This window comes from Coccidioides immitis (genome assembly GCF_000149335.2).
Source record: "Coccidioides immitis RS genomic scaffold supercont3.5, whole genome shotgun sequence".
Lineage (NCBI taxonomy): Eukaryota > Fungi > Ascomycota > Eurotiomycetes > Onygenales > Onygenaceae > Coccidioides > Coccidioides immitis.
In genome coordinates, this window is record NW_004504307.1 from 1,803,617 (window position 1) to 1,822,489 (window position 18,873).

The following is an 18,873-nucleotide window of genomic DNA, read 5'->3' on the forward strand; positions in this document are numbered from 1 at the left end:
AGAGAGAAAGTTCTTCGAAATGCCAATTTGTCACCAATATTCAGGCACAGGCTCTGCCCCAAGCAAAGCATGAAAAATTATCCATGATAGCCGTTTAGAGGCAATAATATAGCCGTCATATTAATGCTTTATCAAACTGCCAGAGCATCAATTGTTGAAAATGCCTGATCCGGTTTAGTGCCAAACAGGGGGGAATGTGTCAGCATAGCAAGGTTTGCTCTAGTCCTGGTCTGGAAAGCGGCAAGCCCCAACCCAGGATCGGCGCTAGTGCTTGTTAGGTCTAGAGTGTGGCTGGGATCCACGATCCTTGATTATCTAATCTAATCAAACCTCCCAACCCAAAACAGTAAAGCCGCAACTAGCCTCAAAGAGGAAACCCCAATGTCAGTCCTCTCCGCCGAGACGACGAACGACGACAACATCCGCCGTCCTTCGCGCTGTTCATCGCCGCCAAACTTACCCTCCCTCCGCCTCTACCGTGTTGTCACTTTATTGTATTCACTCGTTTAGCTTCACTGCTTTTTTTTTTTTTTTTTTTTTTTTTTACCTCCCTCGTCGACGCCCCTTATTCCTTTGCCTTCCGACCGAGTCTCTAACCAGCCACCGCGCAGCCTTTCTCTCTCACCATCGTCGACCCCGCGCTTTTCTTTCTCGACATCGGCACTCCCCGAAGAGGAGTTCTGTGACCAGGCACCATGAGCTTCGGCCAGTTTGACTCGCTATGCCGGAAGGCAGCGATTCCTTTATGCTCACTAGTCGGCTCGTCCTCGTTGTCCGGTACAAAAGGGATTTTGCCAAGTTGCTACGCAAGGAATATTGAGGTTGCCAACACCATTATCTTCCAGGGCGCCACAGATGTCATGCACATTGTAGCTCTGGCCATGACTGCGATTATGATCATTCATGTACGATCAAAGTTCACTGCTGTCGGTAAGTTTCCCGCATTCTTACCGTTGCCGACAATGATATGATGATCAATTGGCACTAAGCCCTCTCGTCTCATTGGTGTTACAGGACGCAAGGAGATAATTACATTTTTCTACATCTATATGGCATTGACGATATGCTCTCTGGTCTTGGATTCCGGTGTCGCACCCCCTGGAAACGCCGTCTTCCCGTTCTTCGCTGCAGTTCAGAATGGTTTTGCCTCCGCCCTCTGCACTTGTTTGCTGGTCAACGGATTCGTAGGGTTCCAGCTCTATGAGGATGGAACCGCCCTTTCGGTTTGGCTTCTACGACTCTCCTCTCTTGGGATGTTCTTAATTTCGGGCGCCGTTTCACTCCTAACCTTCAAGTCCTGGGCCGGACTTTCTCCATCAAACACCATCGGCCTTTTTGTTGTCGTCTACATTCTCAACGCCATATGCTTGTTTGTATATGTGGTCATGCAGATCATCTTGGTTGTGAATACACTCCAAGATCGTTGGCCGCTCTGGCACATTACCTTTGGTGTATTCTTTTTTATTATAGGCCAAGTCATACTCTACTCTTTCAGCGCTGTTATCTGTGAGAGTGTTCAGCATTATTTGGATGGCCTGTTTTTCGCAACTCTATGCAACCTTCTTGCCGTCATGATGATCTATAAGGTACGTCGCATTCCTTGAGTGAACGCTTTCGTCATTCGATGCGCAAAGAAAGTTAACAGTATTATAGTACTGGGATTCGATTACCAAAGAAGATCTCGAGTTCTCCGTCGGCTTAAAGCAGAACAACTGGGAGGTCAAAGAGCTCCTTCCTGAAGAGGAACGCAGGGCCACTGTATACCTCGATACCAATTCAGAATACGCGGGCAGTGTGTACCACCATCGCTCATCCACTTATGGCGGACAATCGAATTATTAGATCCACCACTTTCGTTCGACTTCCCCCCACCTTTCTTAGCGCGCCGGATGTATAGTGCTTACCGCACATAGAGCACCTATAATTTGGCTCACGCGACTTTTCGTATAAGCTGATACCTCTCAAATCTCTTCCCCCCTCTTTGCCCATGTCTTATTCTTCACCCTTATTATCCCGCTAAGATTTTGTGATGAATCTCCTTTGTGGCGTTTTGATGTTACATGGCTTCTTTCCCCGGCGCACATTGGTCTAGTCTTCAATCTTACTCCAAGCGTTGTTTTCTTGCACATAGTCTTCACGAGTCGAGTGTCATATTTTCCCTTTTATATTAATTTTAATAGATAATTGCGCTCTAAATATTATATCCTTTGGTCTATGGAAGATGCGTTTTCCCATATAATACGGGTATATTTGATGACCTTTCATCCCTGTGGGCACCTTGTCAACGATCCTCACTCTCCTTCCCCGGAGCACTGCCTGCGGTTGAGTACCATCCTTTATCAACCCATCTGATCAACAAATCTCTCGCCTGGTGCGCCATCTCGTAAAATGCCGGGTTATCCGCAGGCGAAAACATAGTCATATGCGCTTTGGTTTCATCTTGGGCATTATCATTTACTACCTCGATCCACTCCAACCCCTCATTCGACTCAAGATCGCGAGAATTGCCCTCATCCCGCGCTTTCTTTTCCTCCACATCTTGTGGGAGATTGCAAAACGTGCGGATCTTCGAGCGTAATACATCCCTTATTGAGAACTGCTGCTGCTGCTGTTGTTGCTGGGCAGAACCTGTTGACACCTCGGAGGGCACGGTGATTGCGCTGCGGCCAAGGCGTGTGTAGAAATTCGCGGCGCCTATTCCGCGGTCTACATGCAGCCGCGCAATGGCGGAGATGCGACGACGTAACTCCTCCGGACGAGCTAGACACCCGACGAATTCGAGATGCGAGGTCGCCCACGTCCAGCCCGCTGAGAACCGGTCGCGTTGGGTGTATAAAGCCGCTGCTCCGCCTGCTGCCACGGCACCTGCGGCGCCCGCGAACATGGCGTACCGTCCCCAGCGCTGCCATGATGGTGTGGCTGCAGCGTCATCAGTAGATTTGGTTGCGGGTGGAAGGGCGGCGGGTGGTTCCTTGCGGTCCTTTTTCGAGGCCGAAGAGCCGCCACCGCCGCCACTGCCCCAGCCAAACGCGCTGGCGACTTCTGTGATTGCGCCGTAAGCCGTAGTGGCGGCTTTGTATTGGCTTTCAGCTGTGTAGGAGACCGTCCCCGGGGCGATCCCGAGGAAAGGGGTGTCGAAAGCCATGAGGCCCTGGATATGAGGAAACATAAACGCGTTGGGCTGGATTCCTGCTGCGCGTTCGTCTGAGAGTTTGGCATCGTCCCATTTCGATGATGGGTGCGCAGCGCCAGACGGAGGGAGTAACTGCTCAGATGCGAGTAGACGTATGGCTTCTGCACCGACGACGCCGCCCATGGAGTGTCCAATGAGGATAACGTGGACAGATGGGTCGACGGTAGGCGAGGGGGCCTGGTTGGAGACTTCGATGTCTATCACAACGTTTTGAAGCCTGTTGCGCATGTTTTATTGCTTCCTGTGTTAGCCAGGTCATGTCCCTGGTGTTGAACGCATGCAAAAGAGACGAGACGAGACGGACCATTCTCTCAACCTGGCGACACAGTCCTGCAAATCACCCCTTGTCTCGAACTTGGGGTATGTCACCGCAACAACATCGATGTTAGGCAGGGCGTGGCTGGTTATGGCACGTAGATGCGATGGAAAAGTGCCAAAGGTATCGTCTCCGCCCTGTACATTTCGTCATAGTCAGAGTCAGACTTCCTGAGTACTAGCTAATGCACTGCAGAGGAGCAAACCCCACCTTGAACCCATGAATGAAGACGAGAAGCAGAGTCTTCTTCATTCTACATTATCTGTTTTGTTCCCGCGCTCGATGGCTCGTAGCTTTTTGGCTTCCGAGAGAACCGAATCGCTTAAGCTGACGACAAACGCATCTGGCTCACCGTCTGCGCGACAGGGTGCGATATTACGTCATGCCTGAATAAGTGAAGGGCTTAAGATATAGCACTTCGAGAACCGAACCCCTTGCCAAGAACAATATCTTGAGCCTTTTGGGGATATTGAGCATCATCCCGATTGCAAGGCTAATTGAACAGCTATGCAATAGTGGTAAGTTGGACCGAGCAATGGCCCATTTCCCGCCAATGCAAAACTTGCGTAGCCAATTAACTAACTACAGCACCAAGTACTCCTTAAGACGAAGTCCAAACCAGGAAACCCATTTATGGAGATCATGTGAGGTAATAACCATTGGAGGAGTCAAAGGCGAAGTTGTAAGGGATAAGGGAGGTTTACGAGGTTGTCGGGCGCAGTATGGATTGCTTTTTGGAAGCTATAGGGAGTAAATGATAAGAGGAGGTAAAGGGAAGCCATACGAAAGACTAAGGGGAGCTACTCAGGGAGGATATGAACCGACTAGAGGAATGTGCAAGAGGATAATGCAGGGAAGCATTTAAGGTCAACGCACAGCTAGACACAAGGGAGCTTCTAAAACTTGGTAAGGAGTAACTGACGGCGGGAATAGGAGAGATAATTAACCATGCTGATGTCTTCGAACCATCGCATCAGCCAAGTGCATCCCTGGGAAAAAGCAAAATGGCTGAGCGCATGCGTTACCTCCCAATTCAACCTGTCATGTGAGTATTAAGGCATCTGGCACGAAGTACTGATCCCAGGTGGCATCGAGTCTTCTCTATTTTCGAAACCTACACGGTCATGATCCCGCCTTCGAGTCCTACAGTTGCCTTCTGAGGCTCGCCTAACGCTGTCAAGACGTTGAACCAGCCACCATCGACTTACCGCCCGCGATATCCGGAGATCCTTCAGCGCACTGCCCATTACATACCAATCAAGTTCATAGGACAACCGGGAATCGGCACTTGTCCAACGGAGTTCAAGACATAGTTGAGATAGTCGCTCAAATATCGCAATAGATAAAACATCACACCACAACCACCTACCAGTCCCGGATCACAAAGAAAGCCAGAAAGGGCAGTACGTATTCTCCGTGACAGAGTCATCCAGAGTTGGCCAATATTTGAAGAGCCTCCGAGGTTCGTTCCAATCTCTGAGAGCGGCTCGGCTGAACTGTTGTACTGGCGAAAGGTGAGAAAACAATGTTGGACATTCGCCGGATGCGACGGAATGAGTATGTCTGAGATGCTGGAAAAACTAAAAAAGAGCAACGCGTAAAACAAACAAGCTGTCTTCTAATAGCAATTGATATCATCCGTTCCATTGTAGACTGGTAATTTGAAATTGACCCTATACCTTTTTCTACCAGGGTGTGACAATGAATCGGTTGTCATTGTCAACAGCAGCGTGACACTGGAAAAGTGGTACAGAGACCACATCTCGGGAAGACAAATAACCGTCCATTCTAACCCGCATGATGTAACCACATAGCGGACCTCAGTCGGTTTGTTTTCGAAGGTAGAGTGGACTTAAAGCTTTGTGTATCACCCGGACATTCCAGACAGCTCGAGCAAGAGGCGGAACACCCTCTACGAGGGATTGAACCACCCAAGATTCGGCAGTTTTAATCCTAAGTAGTCTCATAAGCAAGTTCCTCTCCAGAAAGATAGAAATGGCCAGGCGACAAAATTCGGGAAGAAAGCCGCATTGGTCTAGTAGCTATAGAAGGACAGTGTAACTGGATTTTCTTAATATCTTGGAGCAAGACGGAACAACGCAAGAGCTACTACTGGGTAGCCTAAATGTAGCAAACAAGTGAGTTTAGAAACAGCTACCAATCTCAGGGTGTCTTTGCAACGCAGGCCAGTTGTGCGAACAGAACGCTAGGAAGCAGGGAACTTCGTTGATAATCACCAATAGCGAAACCAACTGGTTCAACACTCTATAACTTGTTAAAGGGAAGCCGCAGCAACAACTCTGCAACACCGTCTTTCCTTTGTTTTTCCTCTCCCTATACAGCGAACATCGATAGTGGCCACATATCGATCCGCAACAGCGCACTGCCAAGCCTTCGGTAACCATGGAGGTGTTGGGCTTGCGTTTTCCAGCGACGAGAAATGTTTCCAAAAAAAAAAAAAAAAAAAAAAAAAAAAAAAAAAAAAAAAAAAAAAAATTGGTATCTTGTTTCTTTCCTTAAGGAGGAATGTAACTCCTGCAGAACCAGTGGCTACCGGTAATCCTCGGGTAACCAATAGAACAAGCATCCAGGAGCCCTCCATTGTCGAGTGTTTGTATGTTGGAGCCTGTGAGAGAATAGGGGTAATTCCATCACCGCCCGTGAGATGGTGTGAAAGATGGACCTATTCCGGTAGCAGGCAAGTGATCAAGGGTCGAATCGACTCGTAGGCAGCGATCGGTTCTTAAAACGGAGATGAGGGTACGGAGTAAACTAAGGCAGCTGATTGCCCCGTCAACTCAACCCCGAGGTCCCGCCATGCCTTGGTGTCAAAAAATGGTGAGGCGGGAAATACCAACACATGAATGTTGGGTTAAGCGCTCCTCTTTCTTTCTTGAAGCTAGCAAGATGTATCTGATTGATAATCCGCCATGTATGATCCAGGAGAACGGAATGAGAATTTGGGAAATGAAAGATGGGGGGCTGGGTTGTGGAGAGGGTCGGTTCAGGCACAGCCCACTGAAAACATGTGAACTTGAGGTCGTCCCTCTCTTCTTGACCGGGGGGGTGAAATAATAAGGATCAGGGATAGCAGTGATAGCTTCAACGGCGCCAGCGAGAGGGGAAGAGGCGGACATCAGCTGTAACTAATGGTCACTCAGGAGAAATGAATGAGCTTCGATCCCGCCCAATCTATCGTTACATTCTCATCTTGGGGAAAAGACGGGCTTCACCCGATGGCTTCGCGGCGATATCGAATATCTGCTCACGACAATAATCAAAGCCGGATGCACGTTGAGCTGCGAACTCATTTGGTGTTCGCCATCCCCTGTCGCCGATGCCAGGGTTAAATACAAACTCACCAACTTAGCCGCCCCCATCTCTCGCGAGGTAAGATTGGATCTTTAGCTATCGCTCAAAGGCGCCGCATACATGCTAGGTGCATGTTTCTGGTCACATCCCAGAAACAAAGCGTGTTTGATTTCGCGACTCCATACAGACCATTTCGAGTCTCAGTCCATTGCAGCCGTAACATTCTAAAAATAGGCGCCAACTTGCCCAAGAATATCTGCTGACTTGCTAGATTCTTGTCGCCAATAACTAACACGAAGAGATCTGCTCTCCATTAGTTACAGAGTCCCAGCCGGGGAAGAGCGTCCATACATTTCGCCCTTGTGCATCCTCTTTGGTGGAACCCGTGATATCCCCAAAATCGCGCGGTGACTTGATGCTTACTCTATCGCTCCGCCAATAATGCATCAGTTAATTGTTCAATCCGATTTGGAATGAGTGTGGCAAGAGTCGCTGCATTACCATTTCCCGGAACCCCTAATTGACTAACTCAGGAGGCGGGTTGACGCACGAAGTACAGCCGTTCTCAGTCAACTCGCATAATCCTAACGTTTCAAGACTGGCATCCAAATACGGAACTCCTCCGCGTTTCTTTCTGCCCAGACCAGCTTTGGGGGGGGTGTTTGAAGCTAGACTTTCCATGTCCTAATAGTCCATGCTCCGCAGCATTCTTGCACTTTCAACAGACGCGAGCGCACACTCAACTGCGAATGCCATTTAGACGAGAAACATCACCAAGTCTGCTCGGGTCTTCAAATTCACTTCTTTTGAGTGTCTAGATCCTCTAGATCTTTTCGACATGTCTCAGGTCCGATTTGGCCTCGTGGCTGACAGACACGAAAACCCATCACCGTTTCCCACCCTTCAAGTTCATTTGAACGATCACCTCTCCTCAAAACACTCGCTCTCAACTCGCCCGAACCCAAGCATACATAGCCAGGACACGCATACGACGGACTGGCTCTCTGACAGGTCAGGGTGCGATACCGGGAAGGAAACAACGGCGAAAGACCGCCAATCCGCGGTATATACTAGGGGATAAAGCCGGGCGAGCTTCGGGATATTGTAGAAAAAAGCTGGATCTGGGAATCTGAGAGCTCTGGGTTTCGTTCGTTCCCCTGTGCATGACCGACACCCAAATCATAGAAAATATAATATGTACCTGCACGTTATTCGCTAGTCCCGGCGGCGACAAAGGCCGGAGTTATCGTAAAGGAGGTCGACCTGAACGAAAACGACGTCGCAACGGGCAATGATTGCATGATCATGATAAATGATGGGCGGGTGTGCGCATCCTATCCCCCTTCAGGCATTGAATAATATGCTCCAAAGTAAAAAAATCACTTGCTTGAAATGTAGGCGGTGACCCTGTAGCAGGCCGCGGTCTAGGATTTCCTTGGCGATGTTGCACCGTTGCTGGCACATCCTTGCCTGTCGTCCAGGCTTTGCTGGAATCTTTGACCCAAACGACAACGGGTTTATGTCGGTTGTCTTGCTGATCCGGGCTCAGCCCATAAAACAATGTCCTCTCCTCGATCAAATGAAAATAGGTTTAAGTTCAAAATTTCAATACCGTATGGCTTGCATTCAATCAATCAATCAAGAACGAATGTCTCGGACCCCCGCGAGATCACTCAGGTCTCATGCATCATACCATCCTGTGCCTTTCGCCAAATCGCTGTCGCCGTCGTGCAGCATCAGAGAGTGTGACAAGACGCCGGAGCAATCCCTTGGATCGTCAGAAACCAAAGAAAGGAGTAGCCATTTCTGGATCACTTACCCGTATTCCGTACGGAGCACCCCATAGAACATCTTATCCTTGACACATAGAGGGAGATTTATCCAGGCCTGCCCACGACCTGCAGCTCAGCTGAACGGGAACACTTTGAGTAATCTGCTGCCTTATTGCGTGAGCTATGTCAGATGACTCCACGAATACGCCTCAGGTATTTGACAAAGATGATGATTTTTCTCTTTCTTTTTAAAGAATGCGAGAGGGCATCGGGATATAGCGCGAATCTTGCATGACGAGAAGAAGAGGGAATTCCTCTTTGCAGCCCCGTTAGTTTATTTATTTTGCTTTCCTTTTCTTCTGGATGCATAATTGCTCTTGGGAGTTAGCATGGATGACCCTTTTTTTACAATGCAATCCCGCCTAAATTCGCCTTCTCACTTTTGAGTAAGCCTATCTTCAAGTTACTGGATCCGCCGGACACCCAAAAAAAAAAAAAAAAGAAAAGAAAAGAAAAGAAAAGAAAAGGCCAAAAAGACGTGGAGACTGGCCCGTCACTAAGTCAGACTCTATGATGACGGCGCACTGATCCTTTGTCGGGTTTAGGTATTATGCAGGCTTAGAATACCCTGTCCGAGGGCTGAATCCCTGACCTGACCCTGCCGCATGGCAACACTCGGCGTCATTCCTATCCCCAGACTCAATCTTATGTCACTCGGTTAGGCTCCTGGATCTCTTCCAACCGGAAATGGTTGGGACATGCACGCACTCTTTTTCCTGTTGCTCTCATGAATCACAAATCTCATGATATCATCGTCACTCAGTGGAACACTATTTCCGAATAAAGATATATTAATACTGCTGATATATGTATAAAGTTACGAGCCGCCTGAATGCTAAGAAGAAAATATACCACCACATACTCCAGTGGAGTCTCAGAGGTGTGATATTATATTGCCTGGTAAGGGGATGATGGGGCTGTATTCCGAAGTGCTTTCAGATAAAAGTATTGACACATCCCCATCATTCTCATACAGGGTTTCAACTGCTCCAGCACCCAGAAACAAACTAATGAAAGTATGCAATATCCATTGCACAGCGAGAAGGGCAGGGTGCTAATTCTTTCCGCCGTTCCTGATGGGAGAGAATGTCGGGCATCGTAAAAATCGTCATTTTCAAGTGGATTGCTTATGCGACGCTGCTAGTAAAACTGCAGTGTAAGCTTATCCCTCGTCTTCACTTGTCCCAACAGGTTTCAGAGCAAAGCAAGCCTTTTCATGATATCCGCGGATATTGGGTGCAAGACGCAATGGATTTTCCATGGGATCAGTAGTGGGTTCAATAGTCTGGAGCATTTCTTTGGAGTCACCCTGCGTCTAGAGCTCCTACTTTCGACTCCCTTTCAAACTCCGGTTTCCTTGCTCTTGAAAAAGGGAGGATTTGCAAGGCCAACAGCACAAAGCGATCCTGTATGGCAAGGAAAAATATCACATCTCATGGGGGAAAACAAGGAAAGAGACAGATGCTTATACACCGGATCCACCTTGTCGAAGGGCTTATCCAGCAGGTCCCTCTGAGCAAGACTGTCCCACGACTTTTGTTTGTCGTAGCCAACCCAAAATCCATATTCTGAACAAGGTTCGGCCTGGCCAGCGGCGAAAAATTTTCTTTCTCTATCTGGCTGGTAATTCGTGACGGACTGGTGGCTCGATTCTCCATATCCATGCCTGCAGGCTCACTGGGGATCAAATTTGTCTTAGGGTTGCAGCATGCTTCCCCCCCCCCCCCCCCCCCAATGTGGTGTTGCTGAGAGTCCAAGTTTGATTCTCGACTACCGCGACATAACCGAATCCACGCTCCTTTAAAAAAAAGAGGACGTGACAAGACTATCCTCGTCAACTTAATGAATTCCGAGCAACTTCAAATTTTGCCGGGCTAGATCCTTAAAACAGGAAGGTTCAAACTGGTCTTATTATCTGACAGGGAGATTCGGGGAAAAAAACAAACCATCCTGTAGGAGCTGCAGGCCGGGAATCCATAGTTTAAAACTCGGTGAGCGAAAGTATGCCGTAACTAGCGGGGCCCAGGAGGGAAAAATTAGCCACATCGCCGACGCAACTTGCGAGGTTCTTACCCTTGAGAAGGGGAAAAAGATCACGCAATAAAGGACGAACTACGGAGTACTGAACGTTATCACATGCGCCAATCTTCGCCCCAAGGAGACACGCGCGTCGCTTCGAAAAGCCTGTTCAGCAATTCGGACACGGGCAGTTGATTGTTCAATGCGGAACTGTCGGGCAAGGCATCCTGTACCGTGGGGTGTCATGGGTGGTGGAATACAGGAGGCGGATGTACACACATACGTCCGTCATTGAAGGGCGAGAAAATTGGGCTTACACAAGAGACAAGGGAAGAAGTGGCAGCACCGTCTCGTTTTCCCTTTTCAGGCACACACACACACACACACACACACACATATATGCAAGACAAAACCATCCTGATGATTAAGATTTTTTGGATGCATGCAACAGGTGAGCCAGCCACCCTGATGCTCATCACCTCGCCGATACCGAGCGTCGCTCAACGCACGCGGGAGAAACACTTATCTTTGTTTGAACCATTGATGATCCGGTGATGGTTTAAGGGCAAGTATGTAACGGCTGTTGTAACCTTAGTCCGTACATTTTGCGAGGATTGAAACTTTGGGTCAAAGTCACGGAAATTGACAAGAGATTGAGCCACAAGGAAGACCCGCCTTTGCCCGACCAAATACGCGTGCCTGATGCGAGCATCTGTGTGCCGTTCGTGCAGGTGGACGGGGAGACTCTTTTGGCTGGGGAGATGAGCCGGCACCAAAATAGCCACTCACCTCACCAGCATTGAGAATACGCTACGACAGGGCAGGTTTGAAGGGTCTCTCCCTTTTTCCTTTTTTTTTTTTTTTTTTTTTTGTGTCTTATTTCCCCTTCCCTTCCCTTCTGAGGCGCTCCAGCGACACTCCTGTGAGCGAACAAGGCACAGAGACCACATAATCTGACGAGTTACGGGCGGGACGAATCACCCATTCCAGCAGCAGCGTATCAGTCCCGTATGGCAAAACGAGGGCGATGGGTCGCGATTCGTGATTCGCGTTCTCCTAGCGAATAAAACCGGCCAGAATCCAATCAAGAGCCGCTTAACCGCGCTAATGTCCAACCCTTGGAACGCGTTGGGTTCATTTCTTAGTCATGAATGCCACGCTCGTAACTTTGGTCCTTCGCTGCTCCGCGTCCGCTCAGCATGTACCGCATCAACAGGGCCAGACACGGCTGGCAGGCGAATCAGCTGGCCCATCCAACCACCGCCCGTCCGTCGGGATGCTGGGACGTTGGGAGTGCCAACGCTAAGGAGTCCACAGAAAGGGAATGTGTTGGATCCATGACCCAAGGCAGATATATTAATGGCTCACCTGACAATCATTCGTTTCGTCGAAACGGGCATCCTCGGTTGGGCTGGTGATTGATCGCCAGAGGAACAAAAAGCAGCAGGCAAAGTTGGATAGGAAACACTGGATCGTGCTCCTGGCGTTAGACGGCGGTCCTTTAGACACCTATGCAAAATTGATGGGGCTACCGAGGGAAGATCTGATGCCACCGAATACACCCATACGTACTCCGTCCATACTCCGAGTTACATACTGGACCGCGTACAGTACGGGATACGGACTACGGGACACTGTATATACATACGTATCTTCATAACACTGTAACTTACAGCGTTACATGTGGTCGCCCTCTCAATCCACCGCAATGCCACCGTGAGGAGATTACCGCCGAGGCAATTTTACCGCACCGGCTTGGGTTTGCGCTTCCCAGGTTGCTCCCCTGATTGGCCGTTCGCTCATCCAATACGATTGAATATGAGCTTCCACTGGGCAAGGCTGGGTTTGAAAATTACAGGCTTTTTTGGTGAGATTTGACCTGCCAGGCTCGATGCGGGATTGCATCGCAGCAAGCAGCTGCGTGCAGTCCAGCCTCTTGTCTCATTCAGCCTTCACTTATCATCGGTCTGAAAATCGAAAGAAACCTAGCCTTCCCTTCCCCAGAATCACACTTTCCTCCTTTCCCGGCTTTGTGTGGACCAGAAAGGAAACCCACGATTCCGTTGCCAACCAACCCCTTTCTTCCGTGCATACTTGCGCAACCGAAGTTTGATAGGGGGTGTTGCGCCTGGGTCCGTCGTTATTCAGCCATCAGCAATCGTCATCCGGCCGCAGGTTGATCCTTTTTCCTCGTCAATCTTTCCCTCTCTACCAACTTCACTGGACAAAGCTTGGTTGCCGAGTCTCATCTCATGCACTGTAAGGAACGCTATCAGTCGCGATCCGGGGAGTTTGCTCAGCCCTCCAACCCTGGCTGGATTCAAAACCCCGACAAGGAGGACGAGTAATATCCCCCCACTCTCCAGTGCCTATCCTTCATGACCTGCGGCGTGCTGGGAAGCAAGCGTAACAACGGCAGCGATTTACAGAGCTCCTTTATGAGTTATCTATTTTTTTTTTTTTTTTTTTTTTTTTTTTTTTGCCCTGGTCAAGGACTCCTTTGCTCCAGTATGTCGAGAAGGTGTATCACACGCATTAAGGAACCTCGCCTCCTTGATCTCCTACCTTTCCGGGTCTATCATATCACGCTTCGTGGCAGCTTGTAAAAAGATCCAGGGCGAGCAGAATAAATCGACATACGGAGTACATACATACATACATATATTATCGGGTATTGTGTTGCACTTCTCATTACTTCTTTCTCGTTTGCAGACTGGGGTATGTGCGCGTGTGCCTTGCCCACAAAATCCACCCAGGCTCCGTATATTCCCGTGTTACGCCCATCAAGGCAAATCAAACAGTCGTGCATGACGCTGGAGGAAAAGTGTCTCACTGGACCGGTGTGCTCCGTAGTTTAAACCCATCTTCGCCCAGGGCGCCAATTCTGTTGGAGCAAAAAGGTCGCAAAGTGTACTCCGTATGTAGCATTCCCCTGGAGTTAGTATAACTCAACATCGCAGTTACTATGGGCTATCATACGCCAGCTTGCAGGGCGCTACGTTCATTCACAAACTCTCCACTTACCTTAGCGTCGGGGTCAGCGCCTTCAAACTTGCCCCGCCCCTTCATCCTCCGTTGGGTGCACTCCATTACATCTGGCGCCTGGGGGACCTAACATGCTTCGATATGTTCCAGCAATTCCGGCGAGGGAATTTCAGAAGAGGCGTCGCTTAAAATTATCGGTCCTGGGTGGTGATTTGCGGGTGTGAACATGGCAGGTGAAAGATGGGATGTATCATTCCTCCACATGGATCGTTCCCTTGGATCGTTCGACACCCCAATCATACATTCGATAGTCTGCGATGGTTCTGCAACTCTGTATCCAGGAATCGCTCTACGGAGGACTCTATAACGGCGATCGATGGACTATCTTGGTATTCCCCGAAAGTTGAGGTGTCGCGGAAGCGGCATACATGTAATGCACAAAGACTGCAGGGTGATGAAGCCCCGTTCCATCGACCATGGACTTTTTTTGATATTACGTGTGGTTTATGATTAATATTCTTAATAACGATGATTATGATTACGGATCTGGGACCAAAGACTGGTGATAAGTGACGCTGGCGCTGCACATTCCTTGGATCATCCTCAGCCACCGGAAAGGATCTCAATGTATGTGCTCCGTATGTATGGAACGGAAACACCCTGCCCCCCTCTCCACGAGAGTAACTCCGGTGGCCATCCGACAGGGAGTAATACATTGGTAATACGGAGAGGGATCGAGGCGTTGTGGGATGGACGGAAAGCAGGGCGAACTTTAGTTGGTGGGGGGGGCGCGCGTTTGAGGTAAGGGGAGGTTGCTTGGGGCGCATCCGTGAGGACGGAAGGGAATTTACAGAACACAGGGCGTACGGTGTAATACATACGACGGCGGACCAATGAATACGGGTGGTCATGCGGGTGTTACCAGGTAACAGGACGAGACGAGCGACCTAACGTTACCAACTCCACCGTGCCACATTCACTGCTGACATCAACCGCGCTAGCCCATCCCTTTCTTCCCACTTTTCCCCCCCCCTCCCATTCCCTTTTCCCTCGCTCGCGCACATTTCTTCTTTTTGCCATCTTCACGACAAGAAAAATTAACGAAGGATGGCGAAAAATTTAGGCAAGATCGGATCTTTCTGGCAGCCATCCAAGCACCAGCAGCGATCAGCCTTCAGCCCTCCCGGTCCGGTCTGGTCCTGTTTCTGGGTCAAACCTCGCCAACTACCGCTAGAACCAGGGTGGTCACAATAAAGAAGGCCGGCATTAATTTGCGAAAAACATTATTTCTGCCCTTTCTGCCTTTTTTTTTTATTTTACTCCCGCCAAATTTCAATGATCCTGTTGGTGGGAAAAAAAAAAAGGTAGCTGCTGAATGGATCATGGATGAAAAAGAAAGTGTTCCATCTTTTTCAATCTTTGTTATTTTTATTTTTTCCCTTTCCAGAACACCTGGTTCCTCGGCAAGACTTTTTCTCACCACCAGTTACGTACATTCCGTAACTCCCTATGCTTAGTACTAGTGAGACCCTCTTCTTTAGTATGATTCCGTAACCCTTCCCCGGGTCAGAGAGGCACCTCTTGTGTCTATCCATACATCCGGAGTACCACAGTCTATTGAATACGGCCTTTTAACCCAAGGGATCACTGCGACACTCTACCCGGCACTCCCGTCACTCCTTTTTTTTTTTTTTTTTTTTTTTTTTTTTTGTGTTTTGCCGTCTCTCTTACTTTGAGTTTGATGGAGCATGCCTGGTCTCTAATTCCGGACTTCTCCTGTTAATTACTCCTGCTATCACCGCTAACTCTTTTCCGCCTGGGGTGGCATGTGGTGACGGTCCATCCCCGCCATGGTTGAATCTATATGTGAGACTTCACTTCCAACAAATCATGCCGAGAAGCTTCCACTTGACTCCACCCGGCCTGCTCTTCCAGCTTCCTCATTGCATTACACCACGACGCCTAACAGCGCCTACCACAATTTCGCCGTCCCTCCTCAATAATACTAAAGGGGGGAAAAAAACAAAACAGGCAGAAAAAGGGAAAGAAATTTACCAAAAAAAAAAAAAAAAAGCTTCAAAATTAATATTATTCTTGTTGCCTTCATTGACTCCATTGACATGAACTCTTTTTTTTCCCCATTGTTTCTGTCATCTTCCCCGATCCACTTCACCTCTCTGTCCCTTTCGAGGCATGGTCCGTCCTCCACTTGAATGCAAAAACGATCAAACCTTAGGTTGATGGACGCCCTCCTTTCTGATTTTGCTTTCACCACTCTTCTCAATGCTTCTTTCTCCTTCCTGACCTCGAACGTCAACTAATTGTCAACAACACACCACCTTCTTCACCTTCTTTCTCGTCGCCGGTCCAGCAAGTCCCCATGCTTCATCTTCCTCTTCCTACTTGGACCGAACCTCCCTTTACCAACCGACCCGCTCGAGAACCTCCAACTTATAAGCAGGCTACCGGTCTAGAAGCCTCCGCGAATGCCTTGAGCTCGTCGACGGAATTCCATTACGGCTTATCAACCCCGCCAAAGGACATGACTGACCTCGCCTTCCCGCTCAGTCATGGGGGGCACGGCTACAAATTTCCTGGTCCCTTGCATACGAACATCAGCAACGTCCCTATGGCTCCTTCGGTGTCAGAACCGAAAGTGGTCACTCAGGGCTCACGACAACAACAGCCTCCGTCACTGACGAGCCAGCTACCAGAAAGTGAACCCAAGCCAGCCAAGGAAAGCTCCATTGCTATATATCTTCAGGTCCCATCATCGATCTGCGAGAATGGAGGTAGCTTGGCGGATTTTGCTGCTCAGGTGAGACCTATTCCTCTAGGAAAAACATCAAAATTGTGCGGCTTTTTTGACTGACAGGTGATTTGTTTGTAGATAACTTGTCTCTTCTGGTTCGCCAAAGCCTCGAAACTCAAGCAAATCGAAGATGGAGCGTCCTCACCCTACTATAATCTTCCTCCCCTTGATCCAGAGTCTATGCCTAGCATCGGGTTCAGAAAATGGATGACCACGATTCTCTCCACAACACAAGTCAGTCGGAACGTTGTCCTTTTGGCTTTGCTGTTCGTATACCGGTTGAAGAAGTTCAATCCGTCTGTGAGAGGTAAACGGGGTAGCGAGTTCAGATTGATGACAATTGCTCTGATGATGGGGAACAAGTGTATGAATCCCCCTTTCCCCCCCTCCCTTTTGAGGTGTCAGGTGAAGTCGAGGGATGCTGACATAGATCTGTTTAGTTCTCGACGACAATACCTACACGAACAAGACATGGGCTGAAGTTTCCGGTATAGCAATACAAGAAATCCATGTGATGGAAGTCGAATTCCTTAGCAACGTTCGGTATAATCTCTTTGTCACCAAGGAGGAATGGGAGAAATGGCACTCGAAGTTACGGATCTTCGCTCTGTATTTCGATCGTGCGTCCCGCATGCCCCAGGATACCTTGTCTCAGCAACCCAGAACGCCAATTCTTCAGATCTCACCATCCTTAACACCAATGTCCGGTAGCCCTATCACCCTTCCCCAGCCTAAAATTCCGACTCTACCTTCTCCACCTGCAACGAATTCTTCCGGGGTGTCTTTCCCACTTCCGATCGTTCACTCACCGGCAACTGTCGAGCCACTGATGAATAATAGAAAGCGGAGCTGGGACGGACAGGCAGACGCTCACCCAGTGAAGAAGCTGGCAGGATCAAACAACCGTGTCCAGCCAATATCGTCCCATGTTCTTTACCCGACCTCTGTACCACCACTATCAACTTCTGCATGCAGCACCTTGTCCAGTATGTCAACTGGAACGGTAGGATCCCAGCCAAGTGTCCGTGTTCCGCAGCTACCGACCTGTCAGCTTCCTACGCCTGCATTGACGATTTCTACCAACCCCCTCCCGTGCAATGGTGCCACCCTCTCCAACCAGCTGCCTGTCCCTGTAGCCCGTGCCATGTCCGCCGTGTATGCACCCCCCGGTACGTGGCCTCAGCAACCAATTACTCCGACATCTTTGGCGCCGTTACCTATCAACCTCCCAAGTGTCCCGGCCATTGTCCCGGATCTCAACAGGCGGTCGAGCCCTTATCCGATCAATTCGTCAACGGATATATCTCCTGCTCTCTCGGCCTATTCGAGCCATACTCCCACCCGTCTTTCACCAATTTCGGTTCTGGATCGAAACTCTCCGTATCGACCAGTTCGGGCTGTCAACACCCTTTTGTATCCTCCACCATCTGCCTCCCTTCAGCAACCAAGACATCTTCCCATGGACATGATGCATTACCAGCCACTGAGCAAGTCTATCACTGAGCGTCGAACCGGCGTGTTGCCTTATTACCCACAGCCAGACGGGTGGTCTGAGCAACCTTACACACCAACACGCTCTGTTCCTCGCATGTTTCAGAGAACTACCTAAAACGGCCATGTTCCCTTGAAAAGAAGACGCCTAGCAACGCCTTACCTCTCTCTCACCCTCTTTTTCCCGCCGCCTTGTACAGCATTATATCTTTGAAGCCTATTTCGTTTTGCATTTCCCTGGCGTTAATTTGTAGATTGGAAACTGATGCATGTTTTATACCACATACGTTATGCGATCATGACAATTTTTATCAGAGGACTTTTATCTCTATTCTGGCCTGCCCCGTTTAAGGTGATGGGTGAGTTTTAGGCCCGGTCATCTTTTCTTATTCATTTATTATTGAAATTGCTGGGTACTGGTCTGGTGCCCGGATATGGGGGATGGGAGTAAGGACCACCACCGTTGCGATATCATACATCGGCTATGAATTTAGTTATGTGGCAACCATGGACCGTGGTTTGCTACTTTTACTTTCAGACACTTTCTGTATGAGTACTCCGTATGGATTTTAATCACGTCTGTAGCCGTTTGCAGCGGGTGTTTGTTTGTGGCGGATACTGCATGGGGCCGTATCCGTTGTGCCCACACTATTAAACTTCACTTTGAATAGCACGGCATACCGTTAATTGCATCTTAGCATTCCCCTTCAAACCACCACTCGCCCCTCCACATTCTCCGCGTTCATTGCACATACGAACTCGCTGACCCAAGAAAAAGGGGCTGAGTCACGTGATGGGGATGGGATCGGGCCGTGGTAAATCCGGGGTTGCCGAGGGCAGAAAGCCGCCGCCTGAGCAGACGCAGCGACAACCGGGACAACTCTCGCGCTGGCGTCCTTGAAGCTGTGGTAGG

At 49.2% G+C, this 18,873-nt stretch overlaps 5 protein-coding genes across 5 annotated transcripts; 3 read left to right on the plus strand and 2 right to left on the minus strand.

The window, feature by feature from the left end:
- The first annotated feature begins 518 nt into the window (after positions 1 to 518).
- Positions 519 to 2,239, plus strand: CIMG_09039 (chitin synthase export chaperone). The gene is made up of 3 exons (XM_001239417.2): positions 519 to 930; positions 1,015 to 1,586; positions 1,654 to 2,239. The coding sequence occupies exons 1-3, from the start codon at positions 696 to 698 to the stop codon at positions 1,840 to 1,842; spliced, it is 996 nt and encodes a 331-aa protein (XP_001239418.1). The 5' UTR covers positions 519 to 695; the 3' UTR covers positions 1,843 to 2,239.
- On the minus strand, positions 2,136 to 3,857 carry CIMG_09040 (uncharacterized protein). The gene is made up of 3 exons (XM_001239418.2): positions 3,720 to 3,857; positions 3,498 to 3,646; positions 2,136 to 3,410 (listed from the first exon to the last, which is right to left on the minus strand). Exons 1-3 carry the CDS (start codon positions 3,759 to 3,761, stop codon positions 2,282 to 2,284), a joined length of 1,320 nt encoding a protein of 439 aa, XP_001239419.2. The 5' UTR covers positions 3,762 to 3,857; the 3' UTR covers positions 2,136 to 2,281.
- A 187-nt stretch (positions 3,858 to 4,044) lies between these two features.
- On the plus strand, positions 4,045 to 4,637 carry CIMG_13570 (uncharacterized protein; the record flags this gene model as incomplete). Its single annotated transcript, XM_001239419.2, has 3 exons — positions 4,045 to 4,229; positions 4,363 to 4,415; positions 4,594 to 4,637. 3 exons carry the CDS (start codon positions 4,045 to 4,047, stop codon positions 4,635 to 4,637), a joined length of 282 nt encoding a protein of 93 aa, XP_001239420.2.
- Positions 4,638 to 11,548: 6,911 nt separating this feature from the next.
- On the minus strand, positions 11,549 to 12,764 carry CIMG_13571 (uncharacterized protein; the record flags this gene model as incomplete). Its single annotated transcript, XM_001239420.2, has 6 exons — positions 11,549 to 11,728; positions 11,878 to 11,974; positions 12,041 to 12,139; positions 12,270 to 12,296; positions 12,346 to 12,501; positions 12,748 to 12,764. The coding sequence occupies 6 exons, from the start codon at positions 12,762 to 12,764 to the stop codon at positions 11,549 to 11,551; spliced, it is 576 nt and encodes a 191-aa protein (XP_001239421.2).
- A 2,939-nt stretch (positions 12,765 to 15,703) lies between these two features.
- CIMG_09044 (mucin) lies at positions 15,704 to 18,647 on the plus strand. The gene is made up of 3 exons (XM_001239422.2): positions 15,704 to 16,475; positions 16,548 to 16,833; positions 16,910 to 18,647. The coding sequence occupies exons 1-3, from the start codon at positions 16,038 to 16,040 to the stop codon at positions 18,076 to 18,078; spliced, it is 1,893 nt and encodes a 630-aa protein (XP_001239423.1). The 5' UTR covers positions 15,704 to 16,037; the 3' UTR covers positions 18,079 to 18,647.
- The last annotated feature ends 226 nt before the right edge of the window (positions 18,648 to 18,873 follow it).